General features: G+C 36.0%; 2 protein-coding genes across 2 annotated transcripts in view; both read right to left on the bottom strand.

Annotated features, from left to right (window-relative positions):
* LOC124303689 (chloride channel protein 2) overlaps window positions 1-15,194 on the bottom strand; it is a 45,702-nt gene extending 30,508 nt beyond the window's left edge. The window contains exon 1 of the mRNA XM_046761207.1: window positions 15,084-15,194. Coding sequence (XP_046617163.1) covers window positions 15,084-15,143 — 60 coding nt within the window. The 5' untranslated portion in view covers window positions 15,144-15,194. The remainder of the gene's footprint in view (window positions 1-15,083) is intronic.
* On the bottom strand, window positions 1,585-8,654 carry LOC124303691 (uncharacterized oxidoreductase YjmC). Its single transcript, XM_046761213.1, has 3 exons — window positions 8,299-8,654; window positions 4,494-5,564; window positions 1,585-3,697 (listed from the first exon to the last, which is right to left on the bottom strand). Exons 2-3 carry the CDS (start codon window positions 4,872-4,874, stop codon window positions 2,840-2,842), a joined length of 1,239 nt encoding a protein of 412 aa, XP_046617169.1. The 5' UTR covers window positions 4,875-5,564; window positions 8,299-8,654; the 3' UTR covers window positions 1,585-2,839.
* Window positions 15,195-17,055: the final 1,861 nt, after the last annotated feature.

Below are 17,055 nucleotides of genomic sequence, written 5' to 3' on the forward strand. Positions count from 1 at the left end.
GCATAAGTGCACGAGTCTGTGAAAATTTTTCAAACAAACAATAACAATTAGCTTCGCGTCGAGACATCTTCCACGCAGATTTCATTTATTTTACAGAGGTTTGTTTTCATTTCGTATTAAATTTGTGTTGACACAAAAAATTTTACCATCGTTTAAAAATGTTTTCGATGTACTTTAAATGGATTTAAGTAAAAAAAAAAAATCGGACAAGATTTGGAGGTCCCGCTTTCGAGTTTTCGTTTTTACCTTGGAATAGCACGTAAAAAAAAAAAAATGCTTCAATTTTGCATGAAAATATAGACGGAAACGAAAAATATGTAGGGACCTTTTTTCTACTAAATTTTGTTGTCTGTAAAAAAAGTCTCTTGATATTTTTCTTTTTCGTCTACATTTTCGCGCAGAATCGTCGATGAGTTAAGGTAAGCATTTTTTTTTTTCACGTGTTATTTCAATGTAAAAACGAAAAATTGAAAGTGGAACCTCTAAGTCTTATCCGATCGAGTTCAAATTCGCAGGGGATTTTTTTAAATCATAAACAACAGTTTTACGAGGAATCCGTACTGAATAAAAAAATATATATATATATATTTTTCGTTTTTTTCTCATTTTATTTCGCGTTGCGATATGCATGGGTAGTAATAACTCGCATACAATAGAAGAATTACGGATGATTATTCAACCGCCTTTGCCTCTTTCGCGCCTGCAAAGTGGTTATAATAATTGATATTCTCATGATTTGCTTGAGTGAATAATTGATACGCCTTTCAACGTATATTCATCGCTGCTGCCGTCTCGAAGACTCGAAGCAGCAGCATTGATGTATGCAAAAAGTATTGTAGATATTCGCAAATCTGCAGGCAAGTTCGATTTACTCAATCACCTTATCATTTCTTCGAGAGTGGTTCAGTATAAAAATGCAAAATTTGTACACGGAAGTTAAGCGTTTGCTTATAATTATTGTCCGTTCATTTTTCACCTTTATATTCTTCTGGTCCTTTGAATTTTTCGCTTTCTCGTTTTTCGTAGAAAAAATAGAGAAGGGGAAGTTATTATTAAGTTATTATCTTGAAAAAGAAAAGTTGATTCGTCGTCAGATCTCCACGTTCTAAGATCTAGAGAATCACTTTTGCTCATTTTCGGGTAGAGGTCTGTCTGATGTTTGTCTGTCGATCTGACGTTATCTCGAGAATAAATAAACGGATTAGAGTGATCTTGATCTCAATCAATAGGGTTTTGCTTGATTTATAACTGATTAGATTCTGGGTCTGATGGATCCAGCAATTTTTGAGATATTAGAACAAGTGCTTAGAAAAAAAAAACAAATAAAAATTTCAACATTTTCGAGACGAATTGATGATTTTGATCTTAATTGAAGCGACTTTTGTTCAGCTTAGATTGGGTCAAATTTCCGATTTTAATCATCTAGTGGTTTTCGAGTTATCGAAACTTCTGATGGCTCGCATAGATATAAGTAACATTTTTTGATTGCAAGTTCGAAACGTATCCGAACGGGTAGTTCTTCTTAGGTTAGGCTCATCAATGTTCGCCAAGTTGCCAAATTTTTATTGTTTTCAAAATAACAACTTTTATTTTTCAGAAAACATCGAAATTTTTATACACGTATTTACAAACCATTATATATTCATGCATCGATAAGACAATTTTTCAACAATTACAGTTATGACAGTAATTTCTCATTGTCATTTACCGTCTACTTAGACAATAACAGTTTTGTACGTGGTTAAAATTACAGTAGAATATAACCCATTTGAAAACTTAACAAAATCACATGATGACATGTGCATGTATGTATATATTTTTCTTTACGTGCATATTAGTACGTTATTATTTCTATGACAATTTATAAATTCCTTAGATAGTAGACGACGTGGAGCTGCACAAGCGTATATCGGTACAACAATATAATTAGGACATTTTTAGTCGTTAAAAAGCAATCAGCAATAACAAAGGTATAATAGGCAAACGGAACTATAATTAGGTAACAAAGCAATAATGTATTCTTTGTGTTACTCTCGTATAATATATTGTAATCGACATAATTATTTGCAAAGAGGAAGATTCGGTGTGCACATTTCCCGGCGATATTTTAACCTGAAAATTGACCAAATAAGAAAAAATAAAATGGATGAAAAAATTTCGATTATTGGTTTTTTTCTTTTTTTTTTTACAGTAAACCTTTTTTTTTAATTTGACATTGATGAAATTTTACGTGGCATCGTAATTGTTATTCGATATATTTAATCTCAATAATATACAGTAGATTCATATACAATAGATTCTGCAATCTGTAAAGCATATCACTGACATTTTTCTGTTCGAATTGTACGGACAAGTTTCAAGATGGCAGCCATTAGAAAGGGTTAGGGAAGTTAGGGAAGAAAAAGAAAGTAAATCGCCGAATGTCGTTTAAAAAAGCACTGATCTCTGTACTAACTGGATGGCTGACTCCTATGATTCCAGTACAGGGCAGCTTGTGTCGATCAGAAGCACCAAAAATCGACACTAGCGCTGCAATAGCCAAAGTTAAACTAACGGGTCACGTGGATGATAGCCTATCAGAAACCGATTTAGTCAAACGGTTCCGTCGCTTTAGCCAATGACATAGACAGTGAACCACTTGGTTCGTTAGTTCCATTGAGGCTATTGAAGCGCTGATGTCGATTTCGCCTGCTTCTTATCGACTCATTGTCAGGCCGAGGACGCTAGACAGCCATCCAGTCAGAATAGACATCGGTGAAAAAAAGTAAGAGAACAAAAGCGCGTAGTAACTGGATCAAAAATTAGAATGCAAGAGAAGAGTCGAAACTTAGTGATCGTTTCAAATTGTTTTTTCCACGAGTCTCATCGGTTGAACGCCCAATTTTTCGGCGAACAATTTTGAGGCCTTGATTTGATTATCGTGATAAGTAATTCCACCCTCGCGATCGACTTTCCGCATGTGTCCCCTCTCCGGATCACCTGGTATCAAAACGGGCATATCACCGGCGGTTGGAAGGCCCCTGAGCAGTCCGACCAAATCCGTAAGACGGTCCCTGGAGCCAGGGACAAAAGCGTCGGGATCGATGGCGACAAAGCAGTGTCCCAGATCGGCGACAACGTCGCCCGAACTCGAGTCCCATTTTCTTATATTGGGGCCGAATTTACTGCCGGTCAGTATGCCGCAGAGAACCTCGACCATCAGCGCCATCCCGTAGCCTTTGTAACCCGAGTTTCGTTCCTCGCCACCGAGCGGCATGAGGCAGGCGGTTCTGACGGCTTCGGCTGCGTCGACGGTCGGCTTTCCATCCGCACCTAGAGCCCAGCCTTCGGGAATCGGCTCCCCCTTGCGGGAGGCGAGCTCCATTTTACCGAGGGCAACACAAGTCGTCGCCATGTCCAAGACGAAGTCGTCGTTCGACGTTGAGCCCCGGGCCCCCAACGATATGGGATTCGTTCCCAGCGCCGCGGCCCGACTTCGCGTTGGTGCCATCAGCGGACTCGTGTTCGTGCACGAGAAGCCGAATAGGTTTTCCGACATCGCCATCAGCGAGTAGTAGCCCGCTATTCCGTAGTGGTTCGAACCTCGGCACGCCACCATTCCTATTCCGTACTCCTTCGCCTTCTTCATTGCCAACTCCATGCAGTACTTACCCGTGACTTGTCCAAAACCGTTCATTCCGTCCACCGTTGCTACTGCCTGAAGATTCACCGTAAAGAGGGTTAGCTGATTTGTTTTGATTAGTTGGGTTATTTTTAGATTCCGAGGGATTGGACCGTTGTTTGGCACCTTGGGGTTGTTCGTGATCTAAGGGTTTTTAATCGAGATTTTCGTTACTTGAAAGCTTCTACCTTTTAAACAATTTTTTACTGCCTCAAATTTAAAAGTTATTGTTGCGACCTTTTTTTGTCTTGTAGAAGACACTTAAGTGAATGCTAGTGAAAATTCTCGTAAGAATATTAAACTGCTTCGATGCATGACCCCAAGGTGCCAGCTAAAGGTTAACTTCTTGAAATTACTCGCATGCGTTTGAAGACGATAGAATTCGTTTGAAGACGGTTGAACTCACTTCAGGTCTACTGACATAATTTCAATTCTCTTCAAGTCACTAACATTATCTAAAGTTTTTAATACACGAAATCTTGACCCATAACCTAAGTCATTTGAACTCAACTGAACTGCTTCGAATCCACGAGCTCTTGAATTCAATGAAACTGGTATGGTTTCACGAAGTTCAAGTAATTTGAGGTCAACCGCAGTCATTGGAACTCGCAAAGCATTCAAACTCATCCAGTTCACGAAGCTTTGACTTCTCAAAGTCAATTGAATTGAATTCATCCAAGCCCAATGAAGTTTCGAAGTCAATTGTTCGGTTAATCCTCGCATGGCGAACCCCTCGGTACCCCAAATCACAAAAGAAACTCGGAAAAGGAAAATCGCAACACACCACGACGCCCATAGGGAATGGCGTAATGCAGACCGTGATTACACTCACCTTGAAGTCGGTTATTATTCGAGGTTTAGCCTTGGGATCGGTCAACTTTTTGACCACGTCCTGAACGTACATCTCCATGCGGTTCATGCCGTGGCTAAAGTGGCCCCTATAATCGGCCGTGAACAAATGTTCGCCTACGGTTACGGCGTCCTCTTTACTGGCGCCGACCTTCATCAGGGAATCGGCGATGTACCGAATGACCTCTTCCTTCGGCGCCACCATCGTCCTCGTTTTTTCGTCCTCCTTGAGCACCGACGACGTCGCTGATGACGAGTTTTCGCGGGTCGGCGAAGTCTGCGAAGCGACGGTCCGTCCCAAATTATCCATCACTTGGTCGATTCTCCTCGAAAGTTTGGAAAGCAGTGTTCTCCCAATTTTCATGACTCGGTATATCCGAGTTGTTTGTTCAGCAAACTTCACGCTTTGGACTGCCGGAACTTTCCTCGTCTGTACACAATCAACTTCTGTCTCTCTGCCTGTCGCACTATCTTATACACCCGTTGACGTATGATCGGAAAGAGAGAGAGAGAGAGAATGTTGATAATTTCAACAAGGTTAATCTGCTTATGTTAACTTGACCGTCTCTCTATCTCATTTCGGGCACGAAGATAACCGCTGACCAATCGAAGATTGTTCTTCAGCTACCGCCTACCGCTGGTAACCAGTGCTTTTTAAACACTTCCAACGGTTAAATCATCCCACCATAATACCTGTCTTCTTTTGCCATGTATCCGGTCATCACCCGGGTAAAATTTACTCGGTTATACGTTCGTTCGCGCTTGACCTTCTATTTCGTTACTCCAAACAATTAGTATAAACGAATGGTCGTTCGTTTTTTTAGATCGGGACTTTGGCTCTTCCTAGTTTTCCCATGTATCGGCGGTATTTGAAGCATTGAAGCATTACCATTCACGCGCGCTACTTCTCCCTCTCTCTATCTCATTATCTCTCTATATTTCGCTATCTTCCTCTTCCTACTCCGCGAGCAGTTGACTGATCATCTGATGTAATTCTTCCTCCTCCGGCGCTGGGACCGAGCTGCTCATTCAATCCAACGGCAACCGTCAAACACTGTCAAAGTATAATGCGAGAATGTAGATGGAGGAGGAGCAGTGTTTTAATGACGAAGTGTGGCGATAATATTGAAACGATGACCACGTTTGAAAAACAACACTGCTTACCGTGCATTTATTCAGACGTCTAGATTATTATGTTTGAAAAATTCGTAATGTCTACAGATCTTTGGCCAATAGATAATACAAGAAAACCTCGGTTATTTATATAATATAAGTGTACCGGTTATTGGCACGTTTAGAACCAATTATTGACCCTTTTATTTTCCAAAATTATAAACTGACGTCACAAATTGTGAATTTCTCGATGAGTAAAGCCAATTGCTACAGGATTAGACGCTACAAATTTATATTTTGGAAATTTTAGAACTAAGGATCAAACGGAAACAATCGAAAAAGATCAATAATTGGGACAGGGTCAATAACTGGTACACTTACGTTATACGTGTACAAGTGTGTCTTATCGTTAAGCTCGATAATATCGGACTGCAAAGTATGTGTACATAAACGACTACAGCTATAGAAACATTGATATAAATAAATACATGTACGTTTAATTCGTATTTGTAGAAAAATACTAAGAACTGCATGTAGTGTGCCGATCTAGTTTATCCACAAACGGTGAAAATGATTGAGACTTCAGGGAAACGTAATAAGAAAAAGAAAGAACAAAAAAAAATACCAAACGAATCACCCATATATAATGTTTTTTGAAAAAATTCTTTTCGTCAATTAATTCTATCGTATCGTTTGTCATTATACTGCAGTATTTCCTATCTCACCATAGGTGTGTAAAAATACAACGATAAAGTATGTGTACACTGTCGGCCAAAAGCTTGGGTACACCAGTCGAAATTTCTCACGGCACTAAAACGTAGACAGCGGACTCAGATATAAAGATAATCAAACGTTCCAAGCAGCGTTTCAAGGACGATAAATTTACATTCATTTTGCTTTTCAGAAAATTTCCTACAATTTTTTTTTGGTCCCGGTACATATTTTTGAACGTGACCGGTTTTTTGACTATTTTTAGCCGCCTGAAGTTAACCCCGCATCTTAGGGGAAAAATTTTCCTCGGTTTTTTCTGTATTCAGCTTAAAAAGAATATTGAAACCTACATGTTCGTTTCTTTAAACGTTTGGTACGATTTTTTTTCGCCCAAGTGTTGCATTTTTAGCTAAAAAAAACATGTTTTAGAAAAATTGCTGTATTTGAATAACCAGGGGATGCAAAAGTTGCATAAATTCACACTGGAGTAGCTTGAATTTTTTAAGAATTTAAAAAAGTAAAAAATGGCCTACACTTATGGATTTGGACTCTGGTGAGTGGAGTGGTTATTTTTTCAGTCGAAACTTGGAGAATCATCGTCAGTTGAGTTGTTGTGCCTATAAAACTATCAGATTTAAGACAAAATATTAAAAAGATGAAACTAAACTTTTGAAATTACTTTTTAACGTATAAAGAAACAGACGATCACGTCTTTCACTTCATCTATACGAGTTTTCCGTTATAAAACAAAATCGCATTTGCGCCGACCAGACCATATAATATCGATATATTCATTTTTTCGGGATAATTAGATATGGCACGACTTGATTAGGTAAAGTAATAATCATGCCTCGTTTTTCAATACGAAGTTCTTTATATTCAGTCAATTTTACACGTTGAAACTTTTCGGAGCAAGAAAAATTCAAAAAAAATTGTACCACGTTACTATTCGCACGTACCGATCGCACACAAGACTGTCGAAACGAAGTCAAAATACTTTGCGTGAAAATAAAAAAATGTCTACGTCTAGTTGTAAAGCTTCGCATTGAGTGTATGAAGGTAAACAATTGCTCTACACGAATCTGTCGATATTTTTTTTTTTTGTTTTGAATTTGTTTCGACAGTCTTGTGTGCGAACAGAACGTAGAAACATTTCTAACAACTGCGTGGTATAATTTTTTTTAAATTTTCATGCTCCAAAAAGTTTTAACGTGTAAAATTGTGTGAATATTCATATTGCCATATTTAGGTATCGCGAAAAATGAATATATCGATAAATATATTCTGGTCGGCGCAAATGGGATTTTATTTTACAACAAATAATTCGTATAGATGAGGTGAAAGAGATGATCGTCTGTTTTTTTCTTTGCTTCAAAAAGCAAGTTCAAAAACTTAGTTTTTTCTTTTTAATATTTTGTCTTAAATCTGATAGTTTTCGAGACACAACTCAACTGACGATGATTCTCCAAGTTTCGACTGAAAAAATTGTCCCTCAACTCATCAGAGTCCCAACTCAAAATTAGAGGAGATTTTTTTTTTTATATTCTGAAAAAATTCAAGCTACTCCAGTGTAAATTTATGTGTTAAATTACAACTATTTTTCTAAAACTGGTTTTTTTTAGCCAAAAATGCAATACCGGGGTGAAAAAAAATCGTACGAAACTTTCTAAAAGACGAAAATCTAGATTTTGATATTATTTTTAACCTCACAATAGAAAAAATCGAGGAGAAAGTTTTCCCCTAAGATGCGGGGTTGATTTCCAGTAGCTAAAAAATAGCCGCAAAACGATCACATTGTAATTTTCTAAAAAAAAAAACAAAATGAAGGTAAATTTGTCCTCTTTGAAACTCCGCTTGGAACGTTTAATTACCTTTATTTTTGACTCCGCTGTGTAACTTTTAACGCGGCAAGAAACTTTTATCCGGCAGTGTGTATCGTATTACGTACGTATAGTTATACTTACATATTACGTATACCATCTCACATGGGGTCGACGAGGAAATCTTCCGTATTTTTTTCTTGCGCTTCCCGTATTCCGACAGGATAAATCTGTATCTTTCTTTTCAATACCTTTCCAACCGTACACGCGAATAGTTGTCAACTTTTCTACTCTGTCGTGTGACTTCCATCCGCCTCGGTCCGCTACGCAGCAGGTTGTTACTTACTGATTGTAAAGCTACGCGGAGTTACGACGGTTGGCGCTGCCGCTCTCGTGGCAACGGTTCATCTTTATAAACGTTAAATACGCACACGTTCTACGTGCGTGTATCTACACGTGTCGACGTATCATCGTCCAATCTGCCCAATCACGCGTTTGACAACATACTTCTACACGTAGGTTGTAACGTATATGTAACGCGTATTACATACCTATGATAATATACGTTAATTACAACTATGAGAATTGTCATGTATAGACACAGGTTATACACGCACAGAGCAGCGTAATCGCTAAATATACCGGGACAATTTCTAGAAACTATACAGTCAATGCGCATGCGCGAGTTTTATCGGCTGCTCGGGCAGGCTTGCCTCTTCGAGTTTCACCTGTCAAACTCTGTTTCTGGCAATCCTTTAGTGCGTTGGTTGAATATTTTCCGATATCGACCACGGTATTGCTGAACGATACTATTCTTCTTAGACAATTCACGCTACGTAAAAATAAACAGCAACATAACCTCAATCAGCGGTTTTATGCGCGAGAGATTTACACCTCTTGAGTCTTGTCTCATTTTGTGTACGTTGGCCCCCTGCTCAGCAGACAAAAGACCGCCGCGGGGCGATTTGACCGACCAATGAGATTGAATTATTTGGCGCATGCGCATTGAATGGATAGTTTCTAGAGATTGTCCCGGTATACGTGGAATACTCGGACGACTCTGATGTATACGTGGGTTTGCATATACTTGTGGCTGTGTATTAGATTAGATTTTTTTGAAAGAGAGAAATAGGGATGTGATGAGGGTGGAGTAAAAAATTTTAGTACCGACGAAAGTAGGCGAAATATAAAAATCTCCCAGTATTTCATACGCGTATCATTTTATGTCATTTGTCGTAAAATTTATTCTTTTTAATCCTATTTTTCTTCTATCTTATAAATCGTTACATTCATATAAAATATTGTATACGTGTTTTAATATTGTTATTATTATCATGCGATCAATCGGTGACAATTAAGAGGTTGCACATCGTATTTTTCTAATTTCCACGAGATAAACATGGGAAAAATGGTTTTTGCACCTTCTGATTTTTATAACTAGCTAACGATGCGTCGTACAGAAATATTCGTAAATATATTTTTGTAGAGAACTGAACACGCTTCAAAAACGATCTCTTATTATTTTCTGATAAATTCGCTCGTTTAAAAGTTATTTAAGGATCTTAAGTACCATTTGAAAAAGTGGATTTATCTTAGAATGATAATTCACCTTTTTTGCAGAGCGTTCGATTCCTTAAAAAAAATTGTCTGTGAATTTTCTGTACGACGCATCGTTAGCTAGTTGTGAAAATCAGAAGGATCAAAAACCATTTTTCCCTTGTTATTCTTATGAGAATGAGAAAACTGCGATGCGCAACCTCTTAACTTTATTATTAAGAGCTCAAATTTTAACAGGCGTATTTTTATACTTAAACGCAAATTTTGTCCTCATTGGAAGATTTTTATTATGTTTTATTTTTTATACACCATAGTTATGTGCTCTAAGAACGACTGTGGCAGGATCCGATGCTTAACCTGAACTGAGAACTGTAACTCCGGTTGCTTGAATAAGGCGCATAGATCATTCTACAGAAGCTCACAGTATTTATGGTGTATGTGTTGTATATACAGATGAATATAAAAAATTCAAAGGTATTTTTATTGAATTTCGGTTTGTTTTTCTAGTACACTTTTCTTTATATCTTAATTTTCCATTACCTCTCATCTCCGTATTGTATGTATACACGTGATTAGGATTATGTATATTATATTTTTGATCTGTATAGCTTCGGGGTAGTCCATAACATTTCAACCTGGGTCTAACCCTTGACCTCTCGGATTAGGTTCGCGATTTTTTATATGATTGCTGCCACTTTCAAAGGCACTCAGTTTTGTTTTTTAGGTATTTAGGACTCGATATGCATTTTATACAATTTTATAACCATTTTATTAATCGACACAATTTAAAAATCTGACAAAGTTTTGAAAAATCGTGTCTCAGGTATTAAAATTTTTAAGCTTAGTGCCGGAGTGGGGTGTTTTTTCCTTCTCACAACAATGAAAATATTCAAGCTTTTTCCCGAAAATAAAACATTAAAAAAATTGGAAGCAGGAATCATTTTACTATGGATGGTTGCTGAAACATTTTCAAATGTCACGCCAGATTTTTGAAAATTTTTAATAATCTTTCCGAACCATTTTAGTATTTGAATTGTCTTTTGATTAGCAAAATAAAGAAAAAACATCTCTTGCGAAAAATCAGAACAAATTTTCAAAAATCCGATGTGACATGCGATAATTTTTCAACAACTATCCATAGTAAAATGACTCATGCTTTGAATTTTTCGAATGTTTTTATTTTTTCGGAGAAAGCTTGATAACAGTATAAAAACGATTTTTCAGAATTTTTTCAGACTTTTAAATCGTGTCCATCAATGAAACCGTTTCAAAAAATTGTATAAAATTCAAATCGAATCCAAAAAATCCAAAAAATAAAGCTGAGTGCCCTTCGAAGTGTGAACAATCATATAAAAAATCGCGGGCCCAACCCGAGAGGTCAGGGGTCAGACCCAGGTCGAAATTGTATGGACTGTCCCACGTATACAAATATACGTTTTTTTAAATATGCCTACCTTCATCTCGATGACTTTTTTTTATACCCACGAGGTAAATGTGCACACCTGTATAATATTATTATACGTATTGTAAAACGATGATATACATAGCATAATATACAATTACATCCATTCTTTCGTGTATATATGTATGTACGGTAATAAACAAGCGGCGATAGGCACACAGACAAACACGCAAGTTCGACGCGAAGGCTGTTTAAACGCTTTGGAATGAGTCCAATTATTATCTCGTCGCGAAAGTGGTGAAGTGGTGTAAGGCGTAAGCGTTACTGTGTGTGTGTGTGTGTGTGTATCTGTACAGAAGACTCGTTGGATGATTTATTCTCACTTCGTTCCCTTTTTCAAATTGTTCCCATTTTTTCCGTTATACTTATTAATCGCGTTACTATTTAATTATTCCTTTTCACGTTTTATTTTCTCCTTTTTTGCTAGTCTAATATTAATTTAAATTCCACCCTCTGTCTCACTCTTTATCTTATTCTTTCTCTTTCTCATACGTTGTAAGTGTAATACTTCAAAACGAAATCACCTGCAATTTGCGACACGATTAACGTAATATTTGGTTCACAACATGAGAAAAAAAAAAACGAAATAATAATAACGAAAATGAGACAGTCAAATATCACATGAGATAACCAGTGCATATCAATAATAAAGTATAATCTGAGTTAGATTAAAAAACATAATACACAATCAGGCGGCGAAATTGTAGAACATCGGTTTAGTATCGTTGCCGCGATACGATCAATGAGAAGGAGGTGAGAAAAAAAAAGAAAAAAAAAAAAAAGCCAACAGTAGAGGAAAAAAGATCGTCAGTTTCTTCGGTTTTTACTTGAAAATAAATAATTCAAGAGACGTCTCACGTATAAATGGCCGCGCGACTCGTCTCTTTTTTTTTCTCTCGTATATATTATTACACAAATTAGTTGAATTTCAGTGGCAATAGGTACATAAAAAAATTCATTGGTATTTGAATATATTAATAACGTTTTTTTTTTTTTTATCTCTGCTGCGCTGTATATCCAAACGAATCATCGTAAATTGATCAAAATATTTTATAACGAATCCCTGCAGTTTATTCCCACACGATGAACGCGTGTATTCCGCAATTCGTGCATCCTAATTATCGTACTCATTCGAAATGGCATTTATAGCTCATCAGGTATGTATCACATATGTAAGTGTATATATATATATATATATATATATATATATACATACGTATTGCGTCCCCGAGATGGTGATTCTTAACTATAAATATCTCTCTATACATAGGTAGGTATATATATACATATATATATATATATATATATATATATATATATATATACATATATAGGTATATATATATGTATACACATGAATATCTCAACGTCGTCGAATACGTTGACACTGATATTGTAATACGCATAGTACGTAAATGACATTACGCAACGTACAATATCAGCAGCTGCAATCTCATGCACATATGATATAGGTATACGTATATTCAGTGTATGCATTTATTATAGGTATGTCACCTGTACTTCTGCATGGATTTAGGAATTGACAAATTGTGCAGGGACAGAGAAATTAAACGGGTGAACAGGAGGTGCGGAGGTATAATTCGGTTCGAAACAAAACAGATGGTTTAAAGAAATGTGCACTCTCAGACTGCAGAACGTGGTTATGTATGTATATATATATATATGTATATTTTTTTTACTTCCAAAATTCATTTACGATATCGTTGAATATCAAAGGAATTCACGGCTACAATTTGTTAGTTGACAAATGAAAGGATTAATTCTTCACAAACTTGCGTGGAATATCGGTGAAGCGGTCATCTCCTTGATGCGAGGCCGCCCGTTGTCAGGCAACCAGATTCTCGGCCGGTAAGGTGGTGAAAATCGGGTTGCCTGACGTTAGGCGAAACCTTTCTTCTGCTTACCTCAGTCATAGGTTTGGATTTTGTCGGTTTTTCGTCGCTTTCGTCTCTAACGATACAGTAATTTAACAAAAAAAATGTAAAAGTAATCATATATGTATGTTTGTGCGTGTGTGTGAATGTGTAAAACTATAATAACCAGCGGCAGTGTTGCCAGATAAGATATAGTAAACGTCCGATTATTGCTGTGCAATGTATGTACATAATAATGCGTAATGTATAATATTCGACTTTGCGGTGACTTCTTAAATTCCTTCTCTTTTTCTCCGAGTAAAATTTTGATCAATCACTGTACACGATCAGAAATATACATGTATATTATATATATACATATGTACACATATGCATGTTTTATGTGATTGTAACATGTTTCATGCAGTATATAAAATTATAACAATCACGTACATCCGATTCGAATCGTAATTATACGTATAAAATAGAATTTTTATTTTCATATATTATTGTACCTGCAGTTTATTGGGATACAATTTACATTATACATGGTATATACCTATATATATATATATAATATATATATATACAATGTACATAATGTGGCATGTGATGTTTATAAATTATACATACATTATCTATAAACGTTTCACCGTGCTTTCCGCATAGTGATAGTCAGGTAGGCATACATACGCTAATCAATGATGCGGATTTGGATTATCTTAATACTTATAATACGTACGGTTTACTTACATAGTGTGACAAGGTGTGTATTATAAGATTATACACACTGCGCGAGACGAATTTATACATATACTCAGGACCATAAATTCATCATTAATATTACGAATGTCGGTACGTGAGATGAAGATTATTATACGTAAATATGTAAATACATACATACATACATACACATACATATACATACATACATATATTTATCATATACGTGCAAAAATTATTATTTCGTGCATCAAAACTGACGCTGATTTTGCAATCATGGAAAGAAAAAATGAGTAAGTAAAGATTTTGCAAGGCGACAAAAAGCTTTATATTTTACCGCGGTATAATCGACGCGTTACGAAGACTGATGAATTGAATGATAGAATTTTTTACATACCTAATACATAATACACCGTATCATCGTTCGGAATAATGATTTTTCGCGCAACTTGCAAAGCTTGTACGGCATAACGATGAGCAATTTATATTCGTACACCAATATATACATATACATATATACATGTATAGCGGGTGAAACGGAGGTGATGAATGCAATAATCTACTTTGATTTCTGCTGTAATTACTAATCATGTCGGACAACGCGCGTAGAGGTGAAACGATGGATCATGCGTAATGAAACGCGCATGCCTGCGTGCCGGGAATATTTTCTGCATAATTAGTTTATTCATTTTACAAAACTTGTAACGCTGGTCATCTTACTCATTATAATATTCCGCCATTATTAAGATTCTTCGTCGGCCGACTGTTAATGAATTATATTTTTTCCATCTCATTTATTTCATTCAGAATCTTTGCACATATACACAAACAATACTGTACATGTAACAATAAGTAATATTGAGTAACGATTTGTGAGTAATAATTTTTTTATTATTCTTCAAGAAACGTTTTTTCTCTATTCTTATAGACATGTATAGTGAAATAAAAAAAAAAAAAAAAATACAGAAATACAGATAAAGAAAATTCAGAGTCGTGCTGCGTAAAGTTCGCTGGTCAAATAGATTTGTTGTGAACATTTTTGCATCAATGCTGACGAATAATAATTTTTTCCTGCACGCATTTTCGAGGCAGGGATGGGTAAAAAATTTGCATTATTCATTACTTATTTTTTGGTTCTCGCTTTTGCTCGCTTGACAAAAATATTCATGCATGAACGGCAATTACAAAAATTGAAATATTAATTAATAATTACGTACCCCTGTATTGAATTTTATAATTTTTTTTTTTTTTTTTGTTTTTTATTACAACAATGCGTAACTTTACGGTTAACACAGGTTTTATTATTTACTCACCAAAGTGTTCTGGTATCCCAGCCCGTATTCCTCGTCCAATTCACGAAGTGCCGACGCCATGATTCTGACTTCTCACGATTTTTCAAACTCGATTATTGACGATTTGAATTTGTTTCCTTCTTCTTTTTTATTTAATTTTCACTCTATCGCATCGGAGATTTCTATTCACTACTACCTTCTTTCACTCGGATCATATATCTGTATGCGTATACACATATTGCTATCTTCGCAATGCAGCAAATAATCACGCATATGCAATTTATTCGTTACAATTATAGATTTATTCATTAGACAATCAGTATTCTCAACAATTTCACGCGTCACTGAACTTTAATAACGATGGTAATAATTTTTTTTTTCGAAACAGCAAAAAAAAAAAATGTATAATTATATTTCACACATGAACGAGATTTTGATACTTTTGTTTCACTTCGTGCTTTTATTGTTTGCTGTATTTAGCTTTAATAATCTGTACTTTAACACAGTTTATATAATATTTTTTGTACGATGATGGATTATATCTGCAGTGTACATACATATTACACAAAATTAACAATCTGTAATGCGGTCGTCCGGAAAATTGATTATTAGATGTAAACAATAACCTGACGATCAATGATCCAACATTTCGTCAACGTTAAGAATATTCTTGTTTTTTTATTTATTTATTTTTTTCAATTTCCGAATTTTTTAGTTTTTATTCCAATTTTTGGTTCAATTTAAAAAATTTTCTTCCGTACAAATATAAATATAAAACTAAAATGACGTTATATTATACATCAAGATATCAATATAATATACTTCACGCACTTTTCGTTTATACTTTGAAATTATATACGATAAGAGGAAGACTCTAACAGACAAAGTAAATACGTTAAGTCCAAGCAAATGAAAGTAAAAGAAATTTATTTTAACAAATCATTTACGCGCGTTTTATTTTTTTTTCCTTTCATTATAATCACTGTCACTGTTTATCTTTCTCCCTCTCTCGGTTACGTGTCTTGCATATCAACGTAATATCGCAAACCCGGTTAAGTAAAATTTGAAATAAATAAGATAAAAAAAAAAAAAAAATTCACACTCGCAAGAACTTTACCAATAACTTATTCGCGCCTAATTTTTTCTTTTTCGTATACATATAGTATCGTATGTATGCACATAGGTATATGAACGATGATGGGTCGCGTATTTTCGGTCCTGCGGCCGTCGTCGTCTGACCGGTTGGACGGTCGCGAGTCGACTGATAGTCAAACGTGTGAATGAACAGCTGAGATTTTGTTGAGTAGTTTCTCATGGAGTAGAAATATTAAGAAGCGAACTTTACGCGTATAACAAACACGTACACACAGGCGTACGAGCGCACGAACACATGTTATCATCGGTTACATGCAAGAGCTGCTGATGCGTGTGTGTTTTCCTTGTGCGTAGGTGTAATGTTATTGTATATCTGTATACGATTCGCCGATTCGAAAGGGGCGGGGGGGCGGGGGAGAGGAGGAGGCAGAGTCCCCGGTTCTCGGGTGTCTTCGTTTCTCTACGGAAAACCAACAAATTACGAAACCTGTGCGTATTTGTACGTGTGAACCTCCGTCCGTGTACCTTGTGTATGTACGTCATCTTTCGCGACGATCAGCCTCGCCTTACTGATAAACAATTTACAACTGCATGCAACTTACATTATACATGTGTTTGTACATATATAGTGATATATATATATATATATATATATATATATATATATATATATATATATATGTATATGGGTACGCGAATTTAAACCGGGCAACGCATAATACACTTTATGCATCCGTGTTACAGGTATACGATTACGATTTCCTATAACTTGCTTACGGTCCGCGAAAAGTATGCGAAACAAAAGTAACAAGGTAGAGGAATAAGAAGCAGGGGAGGAAAAAGGAAACCTGAACTGTTTACCGGTCGATCCTTGGGTGTATATATACCGGTAATGTAC

The sequence above is a fragment of the Neodiprion virginianus genome, chromosome 4, assembly GCF_021901495.1.
Source record: "Neodiprion virginianus isolate iyNeoVirg1 chromosome 4, iyNeoVirg1.1, whole genome shotgun sequence".
Classification (NCBI taxonomy): domain Eukaryota; kingdom Metazoa; phylum Arthropoda; class Insecta; order Hymenoptera; family Diprionidae; genus Neodiprion; species Neodiprion virginianus.